This window comes from Mesocricetus auratus, unplaced genomic scaffold (assembly GCF_017639785.1).
Source record: "Mesocricetus auratus isolate SY011 unplaced genomic scaffold, BCM_Maur_2.0 Super-Scaffold_15014, whole genome shotgun sequence".
In the NCBI taxonomy this organism is placed as follows: domain Eukaryota; kingdom Metazoa; phylum Chordata; class Mammalia; order Rodentia; family Cricetidae; genus Mesocricetus; species Mesocricetus auratus.
In genome coordinates, this window is record NW_024429186.1 from 37,999,837 (window position 1) to 38,016,717 (window position 16,881).

The 16,881-nt window shown below is 47.3% G+C and overlaps 1 protein-coding gene across 1 annotated transcript; it reads left to right on the plus strand.

Annotated features, from left to right (window-relative positions):
* The first annotated feature begins 829 nt into the window (after nt 1-829).
* Plek2 (pleckstrin 2) lies at nt 830-15,349 on the plus strand. Its single transcript, XM_005072743.4, has 9 exons — nt 830-955; nt 6,178-6,342; nt 8,212-8,393; nt 9,620-9,711; nt 10,016-10,203; nt 10,429-10,530; nt 11,989-12,072; nt 13,872-13,950; nt 14,591-15,349. Exons 1-9 carry the CDS (start codon nt 914-916, stop codon nt 14,716-14,718), a joined length of 1,062 nt encoding a protein of 353 aa, XP_005072800.1. The 5' UTR covers nt 830-913; the 3' UTR covers nt 14,719-15,349.
* Nucleotides 15,350-16,881: the final 1,532 nt, after the last annotated feature.

Consider the following 16,881-nt stretch of genomic DNA (forward strand, 5'->3'; position numbering starts at 1 on the left):
CGACCTTTCCTAGCCTGGGTCTGAGTCCTGCTGGCGTTCAGAAGCAAGTGTGCTAAAAATGACCTGGGGCTATGAGACCTTCAGCAAGTGTACGTCTGTTACAGACCCACACAGACACCAGTGGGCACAGCCCAGCATGGGAACCCTAGGATGGCTTGGGAGCCAGCTTGAAGGGCATCGCCGTCGCTTTTCCATTGCCAGCAGTTGCCTCTTCTAGTCTCATCCTTTAGGCACTCCAGGGTGCCTAGCACACTCTTCCCTCTGCAGAGTAAAGAAGAAATATCAAGAATTCCAAGCCAGTCAGCACTATCCATAGTTCCCTTTTGTTTCATGTGCCAGCATGGCGTCGTAGGACACTGCGTTGATTCATGATCATCATAGGCATTCGTTTTTACTTTAAAATAGTGCATTAAATATGATCTATACGGATGAGTGAGTTGTGCATGCTCTTTAAGCTCACCCCGAACTGCTAAAATCATTGACTCTCGGATTTTCTTTTCTTTTTCATATGAGGATGGTGTGATGTGGAGTGTGTTTTGGACACAGGATCCTGTAGTCTGCACCAGCAGCCTAAACTTGTGATTCTCTGGTCCTCCCAGCCCCGTTCCACCCTATGTACACACTCCCCTGCCTCTGTTCCTCCGCGCTCAGGGATGGCTCACAAGTCTAGACACCCGTCCAGGGCCATTTACTTGGGCGATCACCGCGAGTCGCGCGGGGTGGGGTTGGCAGGCTGGGCACCTCGCGTGGGAAGGTAGGTGTAGAAGTCCCGACCCGGCCAGACTTCCTGCCCGCCGGGCCCGAGGCTCTGGCACTGGATACGCGCCAGGGGGCGTCGCTGGGCGGGAGCGGCTTCCTGGGCGCGGGCAGCACAGGCGGCGGATCGCGGGGACAGCTCACCTGGACCGGCGACATGGAGGACGGCGTGCTCAAGGAGGGTTTCCTCGTGAAGAGGGTGAGTGCACTCCAGGTTGCGCCCGCGTGGCCGTGGGGACAGCGGAGCAGGCGGTGGCTGGACGCGCGGACGAGGCTGGCCCCCGCTGACCAGCCGGTCCGGCGGATCCGGCTTGGTTAGCGTGGTTCCGGGCTGGATCTCTTAAAACAACTTATTAGGGCTGAGGACGAGACCAGGGGCAAGACCGATGGTTAACATGCTCACCCCACAGCAACACACACACCACATGCCTTAAAATATCCTAAGAGGTGTGGGGTGCAGGGTGGAGAGAGGATGGTTAAAGGGTACAGTTGGAAAGAAGGAATGACTTCTAACATTCTGTGGCAGAAGTTTAACTGCGGTGGACTGCAATTAAAGAGTGTATTCTGAAGTAGCTAAGAAGATTTTGAATGCTTCCAACACCATGAAACAATAATAAATGTTTGAGGTGCTAGATAGGCCGGTTACCCTGATGGGATCATTGCATACCATGCCTAAGATTGATATCACAATGTATGTACCTATGAACAGTCATGTGTCAATTAAAACATAACAGTATGGAATTGAAATATAAAGCACCACGAGTATGCTGTGTAGTTTACAACTGGGAGGGAGGTACCCCCCTCTCGTGTGTGTGTGTGTGTGTGTGTGTGTGTGTGTGTGTGCGCGCGCGCGCGCGCGCGCGAGCTTGTATTTCATCCTTCATTGGTCCTGCCCTGCAAGATTAGTGATTGGCACCAGAATGGTTGCTGCTATCACTTATAGATGAGGAGATTGAGTTATCAGTGAGATGGAGTAGCTTGCCTATAGGGAGCAGTAGATGGGCCACGAATTCCATCATTAGTCCTTTGCCCTTACCCCATGGTGAAGAAGCTAAGGGACTCTGAGACTCCAGGATACCTTGGATCAAGGGGGGGAAATGAATGACAGAATCTGGAAGAGAAAACATTAGGGTTTGGCAGTATGACACTTTCTAGCATGGGTTTGGTCCTTAACATCTAGAAACAAATTTAACATTGATGTCAACACTAACATTTATATTAATATAATGGCAAAGCATACAGGTATAAATCTGGCGCTGAGTCCTTTGGCTGTTCTGGGCTTACAGCCTTAGGAAGTGGAGTGATGAAGGGTAAAGAGACTGTCCTCCTCACTGGCTCGCCTGGTCAGCCTGATAGTCCCTTTGGTGCTCTGTTTACATGCCTGCATGGTTTTGCAGAGTGTGTGATGCAGAGAGACCAGGTGTGCCTTGTTTAAAGTAATAAGCGGGAGGACTGGAAGCTGATGCCGGGTCAGTGGTCAGGCTGGTGTCCAGCTGTCCAGAATTCCATGCTCACTTTGTGTCTTCGTCACTTAAATGATGGCATGGTTCATCCGGGTCACGCCTGTCTCCACTGTACTGCAGCCTCAGGTGACTGAGCTGCTGTGAGGCGTGGTTGCTGGTGTTGCAAGGCTGTGACAAGGACCTGTGAAGGCGTGGGACCACCTCCAGGTCAAATCCTTCAGAGAGGGCTTGAGGGCCTCTGCCTATTTCTGGGGTTACCTCATGACTCCCACTCCCACTACTGTAGAGACAGGAGGGCTAGGCTCACTGGGACACAGAAGAGGATTGCCCTTGTCTTCTGGGAGGCCTGGCTTAGAATCCAGAGTCAGCACAGGGTGAGGCTGAGAAACCCCTGCCTCCTTCCAGCCATCCTGAGGCAAGTGGAAGTCATATTTGTTCCTGCCCAGTGAGGAAGCTGGCCGAAGACTCCTTTGATCACTGCCTGTTCCCACTGCCATGTAAACTCATTTTCCTCTCAAGTGGCAGCGGTAATCCACCTGCTCACCGGGGAAGTTACAGGGTCATGGTGGCACTGGGTGGTTCAGGAGGGTTCCCTGATCTGGGATGGGGAAGGCCTGAGCTGGAAACAAGAGAGTAGAGCAGCCATCTCCTGGGAGGGTTAGCTGGAGACAAGCAGGGGCATGGTGGATTTGGCTCCTAATCCTGCCCAGACAAGAAAGGACCAAACTCTAGGCAAAACACAAGGCACTTGCCAAGCCTGGCTCTTAGAGGAGAGGAGCAGCTGAGTCTGTGCGTGGGTGTGGGTGGGGCATAGTGGTGGGGGTGGAGGAAGATATAGCTCTGTGTCGAGGAGAGTTGAAACAGGTGCTGCTGCCAGGCTTGGAGGCCTGGAGATACCAACTGTAGGACTCCAGGACTCCATCTCAAGGACATACAGTAAAAGCTTTCTCATCTTCTTTAAGACAGGCTCTTATGTAGTTCACTGTAGCCTCAAACTCTCTGTGTATTTAAGGATGACCGTGAACTCTTTGGTCTGCCTGACTCCACCTCCCAAGTCCTGGGTTATAGGCATGCACCATCATGTCTAGTTTATTCAGTGCTGAGAATTCAATCCAGCTCGGCAAGCCCTCTACCAATTGATCTACATCCTAGCCCAACAAAATATTTTTATGCATGAAATATTATAGAAGCCTGGTGTAGTGGCTCACACCTATATTTCAGCACTTAGGAGACTGAGGGAGGAGGAACCTTAGTTGGAGACTACCCTAGGCTGTGTAGGGAGATTCTGTCTCAAATAAACAAATAACACAACCAGTCAGCCAGATGCCCCTGGAAGCTACCTATCTGTCTCCTGTGATAAATGATTAATTCAATCATTGTTATACAGATGTAAAAAAAAACCTTGTGGTATTAGATCTTCTTTTCTGCTTCTTTCTTCCTCTCCTTCCTTCTTTCTTCCTTCCTTCCCCCCTCCTCCTCCTCCTCCTCCTTTTCCTTCTTCTTTGACAGGATTTCTCTGTGTAGCCTTGGATGTCCTGAAATTTGCTGTGTGGATCAGGCTGGCCTGGAATTCACAGAGGTCCACCTGCCTAGCCTCCCAAGTGCTGGGATTAATAACTACCCTGCCTGGCTGTTTCCTCATCATTGGAGTTAGGGAGTACAGTGTCCTCCTTAAGGAATGTCTCCAGCTCGTACAGTCTGCTTCTTTAGACAGTCTTATGGATACCTCCTTTCCCCTAAAGGAGCTGGCCTCTACCCCAATCAGTGGCTTACAGACAAGAGAGGCCTGAAGAGCGAGGCTTCTCCATGCATGGGGACCAGTGCCTAGGTGGAGGGCTCAGGGCTGGGTTTATTTGGATCTGGACTCACTTTGCCTGTGTGCACCAAGGTTTGTCTATAGAGCAGGAGCACCAGTGGCTTCCTTTGAGGTGTGAGATTACTCCAGAGCCTCCTGGTGAGGCCCTCACCACAGTCTCACCATTTCATTCACTTGTCCCAACATACGGTTTTGTTGAGCAGGGTCTCACTGAGTAATCATACCTGTCTCAGGTGTGACTACAGACTAGCATGTCACTAAACCTGTCCAGAGTGACTGATGATTGATTTACTGATTGTGTTTTGAGACAGTCTCTAATCCAGGCTGGCTTTGAACTCACTATGTAGCTGAGGATGACTTTGAACTTCTGATCCTCCTTCCTCTACCCCTTGAGTACAGTGTGTGTCACCAACTTACGTGGTGCTGGTGACTGAACTGTAGCATGAATAATAAAAACCCAGAGTCAGATATTGGAGTTCATGCTGAAGATCAGAAAAACAAATCAGCCAGTCACTAGAAGATTCTTACCTCTACTGAGGCTCAGACCAAAAAGGGCTCAGTGTGACTTCAGACTGCCTGAGCTCCGGCCTCCTCCCCTCTTATATTCCTCTGTAGTGCTGGAATTAAAGGCATGCACCACCACTGCCCCGCCTCTATGGCTAGCTAGTGTGGCTGCTGGAATAAAAGGTGTGTGCCAATACTGCCTGGCCTCTATGGCTAAATAGTATGGCTAGCTTTGTACTCTGATCTTCAGCTAAGCTTTATTTGTTAGATCATAAACAAAATATCACCACATTGGATTGAGGATTTCATTTGTGTTAGGCATGGTTACATCCCCAGTTCCAGAGGGATTTTTTAAACCTAAGACCCCAAACTTATGCAACACAGAATGGGAAACCTTTGCCTAGCAGAAATCCATCACTTCCCCATCCCTGCCCCACAAGACTCAGTGCCTGAGCTGTGTAGAACCATGCCGTGCTCCTAACGAGGACGTGCTGCAATGGTTTTGGTGCTGGGCCTCAAACCTCAGAGCTCATCAAGACTAGGCAAGGGCTCCACCACCAGGCTACAAGCCAAACAGTGATTTTGTGCTTACTCTTGCCTGCCTTCTTCATCTGGCCAACCTAAATTGCTCGCCAAGATTGCGTGCTTATTTGAATTTAAATTTGTTTTGCCATTATAAAAATAATACATCATTTTCTGGGTATTATAATATACATCTACAATCCCAGAACACTGAGATGCTGAGGCTGGAGGATGGGCATAACCCTGCTGTCCTTAAAAAAAAAAACAGCGAAAACAAAAGCAAAATGTTTTGGGGACTGCAATTCAATGGCAGAGTGCTTGCCTAGCGTTTCCAGGGCTCTGGTTTGATCTCATAACTTTTAGAATTTTATTATTAGGGTCTGGGGATATAATAAGGTCACAGAGTACTCACCTTGCACACATGATTCAGTCCCTATCTACATGCATATGCACACACACTAAATTTTCTTTTTAAAATTGTATTTATTTTTGAAGACAAGGACTCTTTATGTGGACCAGGCTAGTTTTGAACTCACAGAGATCTGCCTGTCTGCTTCACAGGTGCTGAGATTAAAGCTGTGAACTACCTTGTCTGGGGCAGAAGGATCATGAGTTCCAGGCCAGCCTGGGTTAGTTAGTTAGACCTTGTCTAAACACAAACATACATACATGCATGCATGCATGCCCTGTCAAAATGCATACATACATTTGTGAATACATGCATACTGGAAGACTGAAAGGAAACACCAGATGTTAGCAATGGCTGTCGTTGTTAAAGGAGCTACAGGTGAGTGATTTTTCTTTATATCCTGCAGTTTCTCTCAAGCTTTACGAACTGGCTCTGGGATGTTTAACTCAGAGGTAAAACACTCGTCTCACATGCCAGAGGACCTGGGTCTGATCCCTACCCTACCACTGGCAAAGGCCAATAGGGAATAAAAGGTCAAGGTCAAAGGCCTTTGCTTCCACCTCAAGAAGAGATGAGCAAAATGCCTGCCTGCTCCCTCCTTCATCGTCTCTCAAAGCAAGGGCTTCCTCTCCCTAGTGCAGTATCCTCCCCCTGCATCACCTCACCACCAGCCTTTCCCGTCTGTCTGTCTGTCTGTCTGTCCATAGGGCCACATTGTCCACAACTGGAAGGCACGGTGGTTTATCCTTCGGCAGAACACGCTCCTGTATTACAAGCTGGAGGGCGGCCGACGAGTGACCCCACCCAAGGGGAGGATACTGCTCGATGGCTGCACCATCACCTGCCCCTGCCTGGAGTACGAAAACCGGCCGGTATGCGGGCGCCCTGGTGCCTGGTCCCCTGTTCTAGACACCTTGCCCCTTTGCTATCACTGAATGAATTGGGTTCAAGTCGTGACTGCCTCATAAGCTCGGTCAAATAGTTAAACCTCTTTCAGCTCTCATTTGTCATTTATAAAGATAGGGGTAAAACAATTATGTGACAGTGTTATATCTGTGGTGATGCTGGTTGAGAAAGTGACGATTTGTTAAGAACACCTAGTGTTCCAGGAGGCAGGCACATTAATTCAGAACAAAACCAGAAACTAAAGACTAGCAGGAGAAGAGACCAGAGGAAGACACCAGATGTCAGCAATGGCTGTCTCTCAGACAGAAGCATGGGTGAGGTTTTCTTTGTGTTGCAGTTTTCTTCAAGATTTGTGACCTTAAATTAGGGGGCATAAAATGTGAGAAAATATGCTGTCTTGGGGTTCATTATGATGGCTTACAACCCTCGAGGGGTCTATGTTTCAGAAGTGAGGAGTAGCTTTGACCCTACATCAGAAAATATAACAGGATCAGTGGTGGCTAATCCCAGCACTTGGGAGACAGAGCAGGCTCTAGGCAGTTCAAGACCAGCCTTGTCTATATAATGAGTTCCAGGTTAGCCAGGGCTGCTAGTGTGGTTCTTCTATAATAAAAAAAAATTAGAGAGAGAGAGAGAGAGAGAGAGAGAGAGAGAGAGAGAGAGAGAGAGAGAGAGAGAGAGAGAGAGAGAGAGAGAGAGAGAGAGAGAGAGAGAGAGAGAGAGAGAGAGATTAATGGGGCCCAAGAGGTGGCTTAGCTGTTAAAAACATTTACTGTTCTTGCAGTAATTTGGTTTCTAGCCTTCATATGAGACAGCTCACAGCTGCTCTCACTCCGGTACCTAGAACCTCAGTTCCAGGGGATCTAGTGCCCTCTGGCCTCTAAAGGCACCTTTGTGCGTGTGGTGTATGTAAACACACACACACAGATGGGGGGTGCTGGGAATGCAGTGTAGCTCAGTGGTAGAGCACTTGTCCAGTGGGTTCTACTCCTCAGCAGCACAGGTCACTGAAAACATTTAGAGTCCCAGATAATGGTGTTAAGTAAAAGCTGCAGAGGAGGGCGCCCCTGTGGGTTGTCTGGGGTAAGTGCAGCCTCAGGAATAGGGATCCTGGGGGTGAAGGCCTGCGGGGTGGGGGGGGCGTCCGAAGGGAATGCTCACCAAGCGTGAGTTCCCTTGGGTGGCTAGCAGTACAGTACTCCTCTCTCCACCTCGTCCTAGAGCAGGCTGTTTCATCCTGGGCGGGGCTCTCTGAGAATGCTGACCAAGGGCTGAGCTTGTAGCAGAGGGCCAGCCTTTTGGGAAGGAGTTGAAACCGTGTCACATGAAGAATGAGTGGATGACTTGGTAATGTTTGAACTAGAGATGGGGATGGAAGGGGCTTTGCTAGCAGTCCTGTAGGGGTAGACGGTAGTGTCTTATTATTTCAGGTAGAGACTGGAGCTCAGCGAGGATCCAGGGGTGACCTAGTCTCCCTACCTAAGTGGCAGAGCTGAGGTTTGTGTTCAGCTCCATCTGACCGAGCCTGGGAGGTCCCCTCTTCAGAGAGGGGCTGCGATAGGAAGTGAGGCTATGGTTCTGGAAGGATGAGTCAGAGACACAGTGCTGGGAAGTACTGCAGTAATCTGTACGGAAGGGAAAAGTTGCACTAGGAGGCCATGAGCTCCTTGTCTCGGATATATCCAAATCAATCCGTGCAGCCCAACTGCGGAGTGTGGGCAGGGTTGGGCCCTGGGCATCCCTGGATCCTCTCTGGCCCTGTCATTCCTGCCACCAGCATTCCCTTGGCCAGTTCTCCCCTGAGTATTAGTCTGTCTGGTTGTCTCTTCTCACAGCTCCTCATTAAGCTGAAGACCAGAACCTCCACTGAGTACTTCCTGGAGGCTTGTTCTCGAGAGGAGAGGGATTCCTGGGCCTTTGAGATAACAGGAGCTATCCACGCAGGGCAGCCGGGGAAGGTCCAGCAACTCCACATACAGAAAAACTCCTTCAAGTTGCCCCCACACATCAGCCTGCAGTGAGTGTTCCACCTGCCTGCCCCTGACTCTGTCTGCCCCCTGCAGCCCATTTAATGTGGGCGGTGTGTGTGTGTGTGTGTGTGTGTGTGTGTGTGTGTGTGTGTGTGACACCCTGTGGTACAACACACGCTTGGCTATCCCACCACTGTGGCTCAGGGCCAGCACTTTTCTCTGTCCTGGCTATGCCGGGTTGACTCCTGGAACCTGCCTTATTTAGTTCCTCTCTCCTATGTAACCTTTCAGGGCTTCTGCCAAGTCATAATACCTCAGCGAATGAAAGTAGAGACCTCCATTCCATTTTAGGCACAGTGCTTAGACAGGTCTCATCGGCAGTTTGGTGGCCCGTAATGGCTACCTTATTGTTTGGAGGGATTACTCACTCAACCATCTAAGAAGTCATTGAGTACATAGTAACGAAAATGTACAACTATTATGTGTCAATTTTGAAAAGAGATAAGAGAGTGCCTACTGAAGTGCCTACTGAACGCCATGCATTGTGCCTGGTGTTCAGCAGAGGTAAGCCGTAATAAACAAGGTCTCAAGGGCCTCTCACCCCAGGGACATCCAGAGATAGAGAAGATCTTTCATTGGTGGCAGCAGTTGTCACATCCGGCAGAGAGAAGGCCAGTTAGTGGTGTTGGTGACACCGTGTCACAGAGATGTACTGCAGGTGTTTCCATCATGGACATGCCCCAAGCCTCTCAGGCAGCTGCACCGTTACGGCCATCCTAGATGGGATGCGAGTGCGTTCCTGAACTCATACAACATCGCATCTGCTTCTGAAGTCCAGTGTGCACACTGTTTGTGGGTGCACATAGCTGCTAAGCCAGGGTGAGTGCAGGGAGGAGCAGCCTAAGGTGGGTTCAGAAAGGAAATCTATGGAGGAGCTGGAGGAGTTCAGACAACATGTAGCAGGCCCCAGGGAGTTGTGAGGGTTCCTGCACACTCTGGGTTTTAACAAGTCACAATTGTTTAGTTTTATGTCAACAGTCATAGGAGCCCAGTGTAGAAATATTCGAACATTTAGAAGATCAAGAAGAGCGTCTGAAAACCAAATGTATTGGATTTTGATTTGTAGCGAAAGCCTGTCTCCGTGGTGTGTGTCATATCACCTGTACTTTGCTTTATATCATGAACTGATATCATGATTTCTATCATGATCCTTGGACCTTCCCTGTAGGGGACAGTATGACCAGGGTCCTTTCTTTGCCTTCCTCCTGTGTAGTCGAATTGTGGACAGGATGCATGACGGCAGCAGTGGAATCCGGCCGTGCCCCAACATGGAGCAGGGAAGCACCTACAAAAAGACCTTCCTGGGTGAGCCTGTCTGTCCCATGGCCAGGTTGGAGAGCTGGGACATAGTGACTGGAGCTCACCCAATTGCTTAACCAGGTTGTATTGGGGACAGAGCTGCCTGCTAAGAAATGGGATAGCCTGTGAGGGTCACCTGTGGGTATAGCTACAGCTCTGAGCATTGTAGATGACCATCAGACTGCTCTTAGGTAGAACCTGAGACTTTTCAGGAGGTCAAGGTCAATGAGGAAATTGACCAAGCTCCTTGAGTAGGCTAGGGTATAGCTAACCATTGGTCTGACAGGCACCTGTCCTTGTGCTGACACAGGCTCCTCCTTGGTGGACTGGCTCATCTCCAGCAACTTTGCAGCCAGCCGTCTGGAGGGAGTAACCCTGGCCTCCATGCTTATGGAAGAGAACTTCCTCAGACCAGTTGGGGTCCGGAGCATGGGGGCTATTCGCTCGGGGGATCTGGTCGAACAGTTTCTGGATGACTCCACAGCCCTGTACACTTTCGTAAGTTAGAGGTTGGGCTCTTCTAGGGTAGAGGGGAGGAAATGGCAAGGGTAGGAGTTGGGAGTCTGGAGTCATAGGGAAGGCCCAGGGTTGGGGAACAGTTCCATCCTTAGGGGACAAGGGGATTCTGTGTTGAGGAATTCTCTTTGCCTTTTGCAGCCTCCTTAGCCTGGGCCTAGGTTCTTTTGTAACAATTCCTTGCCTTCCCCTTCCCCTTCCCACTAGGCTGAAAGCTACAAGAAGAAGGTAAGCTCCAAGGAGGAGATCAGTCTCAGCACCATGGAGCTAAGTGGCGTAGTGGTGAAACAAGGCTACCTATCCAAGCAGGTATGTCTGCCTTTGAGGAGGAGGACATGTATAGCTATCACCCTTGAAGGAGGCGGGGGTGAGCCCCGAGGGAGGCAGGAGCTGAGGATGCTGGAGTACATTCTTTATTAGTGGGATCCACAGAAGCAGGACCTCCCCAGCCACAAGAGGCAAGTCAAAGACCGGCACATGCTCCTTCTCACATACATGCACCAGACCCAAGAACTGTTTTGAAAAAAAATATACACACAAGTAATTGTCACATTAAAAGCAACTTCTATATTATTGCCCAGTTTCACATTTGTCACCTGCCTGGCCAACGTTAAGGAACCATCTGCTCTGTTTACCATAGATGCAATGGTCTATCTCAAGGGCCCGACAGGGGCCCTGACTGCAGGAAGAACTGAGGTTCCCACAGGTGTGGAAGAAGGAATAAGAGAGACTGTCTCTAGGTGCTAAGGAAGGTTTGTGATCTCGGGTGTGAGTTCAGAGAAAGTTTCTTTCACATTCTGCCACACACAGGGATCAATACCTGACTATTTAGACTTTACCATATTCTGTATCATAGACTATAATTGATTCTTTTTCTTTCTTTCTTTTTTTGGTTTTTCAAGACAGGGTTCCTCTGTGTAGCTTTGGAGCCTGTCCTGGAACTTGCTTTATAGATCAGGCTCGAATTTACAGAGATCCACCTGCCTCTGCCTCCTGGGCACTGGGACTAAAGGGGTGTGCTATTACCCGAAAATTGATCCTTTTTCTGATATAGAATGTTGCATTGATTTCCACATAATACAATGCACAAATGAACATGTAGCTATAGGGTTGGTTTTGGACCAAGTTGACCCTTAAAATATTGGTGACCTTGTATGCAATGTGACTTGTGAGCTGCTGATCTAGTTGAGGTTTGTTCTGTCCTCCTCCTTTAAAATTAATTAAAATATTTAGTATTCTTAAAAAAAGATTTTTGTGCATATGGGTGTTTTGTCTGTGTGTATGTGTGTGCAGTACTTACAGAGACCAGAAGAGGGAATCGGATCTTGTTGTGAGCCGCCATGTGGGTGCTGGGAACTGAACCTGGATCCTCTTCAAGGGCAGCAAATGCCTTTAACCGATGAGCCATCTCTCCAACCCCTGCACCTTTTTGCTGTTCAGTGCTGGGAACTGAACTCGGGCTCTTGTGCTTACGTGGCTACCACTACCACTGAGCTCCAGCCTCAGCCCCTTAGTCCTTTCGTTCCTGAGAGTTGGGGTAATGTGGCCCCTTTCCTTCAGCGCTAACTCTTAGCTCTCTGTCAACTTGTGTGGCATTTTTGCTGAGGTGCCACTAAGCAGAGATCGTGTCACCGTACTCCTTGAGTTTCTTTCAAACTGTCCTTAGAATGCAGTCCCACTGTAGTAGGCTGGCTTGTTGGGGTTTTAGTCGATGGATGCATGGAAATGGGAAGGGAATGCAGAGCTTGAACCCTCTCCTTCCTACAGGGGCACAAGAGGAAAAACTGGAAGGTGCGCAGATTTGTTCTGAGAAGGGACCCAGCTTTCCTGCATTACTATGACCCTTCCAAAGTGAGTGACCCCTGTCCCTTGGGGATGTGCTGCTTCCAGTCTCAAGCAGAGTGGGCAGCTGCTGTGTCCCCTCCCACATCCCACCGCGGTTCCTTGCTGGCCTTACTGCTCTGTCATGGAGTTGTCTGCTCAGTGCATGGTCTTCCGTGCCCACGTCCCACGGACGGACCTTCATTATTTTGAGAAAAAGCACCTTTTACTTTCCCCAAAGCTTGCTTTGTGGGCAAAGGGAGAGAGAGACTCCTAAGTGGTGCTCACTGCCTCTTCACCCTTTTCATCCAACTGGCCTACAAATTTTGCCCCCCCTCAACTTCTTGTTTCACCTTTGAAAATGTTCTTTTTATTGTATTTAATTTTATTAAAGATTTATTTATTTATTATGTATACAATGTTCTGCCAGCATGTATGCCTGCATGCCAGAAGAGGGCGCCAAATCTCATTACAGAGGGTTGTGAGCTACCATGTGGTTGCCGGGAATTGAACTCAGGACTTTTGGAAGAGCAGTCAGTGCTCTTAACCTCTGAGCCATCTCCCCAGCCCTTATTGTGTTTAATTTATATATTCCTTTTTGAGTCAGGAATTGCTGTTCCTCATTTCTGATATCACCTCATGCTGAGTTAACCTAATTCTAATCAAAAGAAACATGGCTCTCTAGTTGGGGTGTTCAGCCTTGCCTTTGATATGAGTTTCAGTTAGGACCCCTTAGCCTCATGGAAGAACCCCCTTGTCCCTGCCAAGCACAATGAGGGGGCTAAGACCTAGGAAGAGGGATAGAAGCAGAGCTGCCTGAGGGATCAAACCTTTGGGCCTCCAGAAGGAACCCATTGACCTATGGGTTCTAGTGGTATTGCTACCATGGCTGTCTCAAATCCTTTTTAATTGTATTTTTAAAGACTGCATGTCTCATACTCACTATGTAGCCAAGGATGAACTTGAATGCTGGGATTACAGGCATGTGCCATCATCCCAGATTGAACCCCAAACTCTGTGTAGGCTAAACAAGCATGCTAACCACCGACCTACATCCCCAGCCACACAGATTTTTTTTGAAACTTGGAAAATATCAACAAATGTATGAGCATGTTTTACATTTAACTCTTGATGTAGCATCAACTATTTTGTGCCCTTGATGAGTCCAGGGCCTTTTGCTGCTTACCCTTTACCTTCCTGTTGCTGGGCTATATCTGTCCCAGTACCCAGGACCTGCTTCTCAAAGCCAGTTCAATCTCCCCTGGAACTGCCTGCTGTAGATGCCTGCAGCACTGGGCCCCTTCTTGTTTCCCTCCTGTGGTATCTAAGTCAGCACTTCTGACTTGTTATTTAACTGCTTTAGTTTTGTTTGCTGGAGTCACCATTTAGTATTGATTATTAACAGAAGGGACTAAGGGCTGAGGCTCCTGGTATGTAAAGTTGCTCTTTAACCATCCAGATACCATAAACCAGTCTTGTTTCATGACAAGCACACAGAGGCTTACACAACAATGTCCAATGTGCAGGAATACCCATCATAACCACATATTGTTGACAAAGGTTAAGGAAGCCAGCACACGCTCCTGGTAGAATGTGGGATGAGACTGTTGTTCAACTCTGCCAGACCTGGTAACTTAGTGACACTGCCGTGAAACAGGCCCAAACTGCCCCATTGGCACAAGTTACCTGGGCAAATGAGGCCCAGGTTCAGCCACATCTATTAGACAATTTGAAGTGGCTTTAGAAGTGGCCTGGCAGGTCAGCTAAAGGGGAGGATGTCTTCTTTTTCTGTATGTTCATGAATGCCTGATCAGTTTCTTCCTCCACAGGAAGAGAACAGGCCGGTAGGTGGGTTTTCTCTTCGTGGGTCCCTTGTGTCTGCTCTGGAGGATAATGGTGTTCCTACTGGTAAGGTGCAACTTCAGTTCTGGCTTTAAAGATCTCTGGGGCCTCCATCTGCATGCATTAACACCCCTTAGGGGGCAGGGTAGGGCGCACCTGAGCTCTGAGAATCAAGTGGGCCTTTCCTTAATGAGCCAGCAATGTGATTCTTAAAGTCCACTTTAAAAACACAGGGAAATGCTATATGGGATGGTCTTGAGGTTTAAGAATACAACTGAATATTCCTTATTTATATTTTCTTAGTTTCTATGCTGATGGCCCATAATCTTCCACCTAAGTTACAGCTAAGGCTACAGTGTTTTCATGACATGCTTTCATTTTCTATTCTATCTTACAATTCCCGGCTATAGTAGGAAGGTAGTATCACTTCTACCTTATGGATGTAGAAATTGAGGCTCAAAATCAATTCAAAGCAAACATCAAATTCTGTGCCTCTTTTTACATAAATTGGATTGATATGAACGAAATTGTAGTTCGATGGGTAGCACAGGGGTGGGCAAGCAAGCAAGCTGCAAATGTCCAGAATAACCACTGGTAGGCCTTATGGCTGTAGGGAGTGGAAATACTCCAGTGGTTTTTCTTATTCAATGCTTAGCTTCAAGCTGGAAGCTGTCATGGTTATTCAATCCTTTTTCCTCCTGTGTAGGAGTCAAAGGGAATGTCCAAGGAAATCTCTTCAAAGTGATTACGAAGGACGACACACACTATTATATCCAGGCCAGCAGCAAGGCTGAGAGAGCAGAGTGGATTGAAGCTATCAAGAAGCTAACATGACCTAAGGGAACAGGACCAGGGCCCTCATTCTTATCAACTGATACAGATGGGATTTCGTGGAGAACTGGAGTACAAGACAGACATTGGACTTTGATATGGCTCAGTGGTGGAGGACCTGCTGGGCAATCCTGAGGCCCCAGGTTCAATCCTTGGATTAGACTTTAACATTGTCCATTTTGTACTGCTTTGGAGTGAGACAGCTCAAGATAGTTCCTCAGATCACAGTGGTGTCACAATTTACTTCTGTCTTCTGACCACCAACCTGAAAAGCTGGAATGACTGTTAGGTGGCATCATCTTGACTTTGACTCTTCAGGAAAGAAATCTGTGTCTTGCCAGGTGGTGACGGCACATACCTTTAATTCCAGCACTCAGGAGGCAGACAGGTGGATCTCTGAGTTCAAGGCCAGCCTGGTCTAGAGTTTCAGGACAGTCAGGGCTACACAGAGAAACTCTGTCTTGAGAAACCATATGTATTCATGCACACACATCTGTGTCTTTGGGGACCATAGTATCTCTTTGTTGTAACACTAATTTGGGCTCTGCTATATTACTCTAGTCTCAAGACAGCTCTGAGTGGTTTCAACAATTCACATCTCTGGAATTTAAATAAAGACTGGTATTTGTCTCTAGTTCTTGTAGTTTTTTGGTCCTCACATGTTTAGTCCCTGTAAGGCCTATGTATTACAAAAACTGGTTATGGGAAGACCTCAAGTGACCTGTCACTAGGACATATCTCACTTTAAAGTGGGGATGCTGGCAAACTTTTAACTGTTCAGAAGATAGTTTGCTTTGCAGAGCAAGACAGCAAATATCACAAATTGCAGAGATCATAGATATTCCTGAAATTTGTTACCGATATTTTAAAAAAGGCAGAAATACAGCTTTTCTATATAAAATGAACATTTAGAAAGATGTGGAACAGACCTCTAAACGACAGATACAAATGGCAAAAGTTAAACCAAGGGCTAAGACTGGTCTAAAAATGAACATTAACTGAAATAAGTAAAAAACTTCCCCATTTGGAAGGTTGACCTAAAGTGAAAAGTCTGTATCATACAGTGTTTTTATAAATATTTTTATTAAATTTATACAGTGATCTGGCACAAGGTATGGCCAGCATTCTTGCCAAGGACAATGGCATGGACTTTGATAAAATACATAACTTACATTTATGGGGAATGGATATTTCTAAATTGCCTAAGTAAAAACTTCTCTTAAAATAGATTTCCTCTTAATGTCTGGAATACCAGACCCTGAATAGTCAGGAATCCCAAGAGCACATTTGTTTCCCTTTATCCTTACTTTGTAAGAGACTGTCTTTCCAGGCACCATTTCTTCTGTTTGGCATCTTTCCAGGTTTAATGTGCCTAGAATTACTATTAGGACATTGATAGGTGCTTATCTGAGTTAAGCTGTATTTGGTTTGATAGCTTCCTGCTTCCAAACTGACACAGCCATACCTCCCATGGCCAAGGATGAGACAAGGATTCTCAAGGGTTCTAAAGCAGGTATCGTCAGCTTCAGTCAAAGCAGTGAAGCTGGTAAGGTACTAGAACAATTTCATCCCCACTCACATCAAACTAGAACACAAATGGCTGGTGTATGCAGCTGAATAGTGAATGGTAACTTATGCTCAGTGGCAGAGACTGGCAGGCACATTTCTGCAGTTCATGAAGAAATTGATCTCTAAAAACAAAAATTTAAACACCCCAAAACTTGAACATATTCATGAAAATTGGTATGTTTCACTATAAAACCGATATAAAAGCAGTTTCAATGTTTAATTTCTTTTGGGTCAGTTTCAACCAACTAATATAGGAAACAAAATATTGTTCATTTGGTTGTAAGGATTAATGATTGTAATTAAAGGTAGAAGGAAAGCAGAACTGTTAGCGTTTATGAAAAGGCTTTGGTGGGAAAACCAAGATATAGTAAGCTGTCCTATTTGTTGTCTATTCTGTTCAGTCTTCCATGGCCAGATGAGTAATTTGGGTCTCATGTATCTGTGTTCTCTTCCCCACAATGTTAGTGAAGGACTGATCTTTAACCTGGTTAAGGTCACCATTTTACACAACTGTAGACCTATGAAAAAAGCCCAGATGGGATAAAAATCATCATGGAAGCCTGGCTATTTTAAATTTTTTAGTTTTGAGGCAGGGTT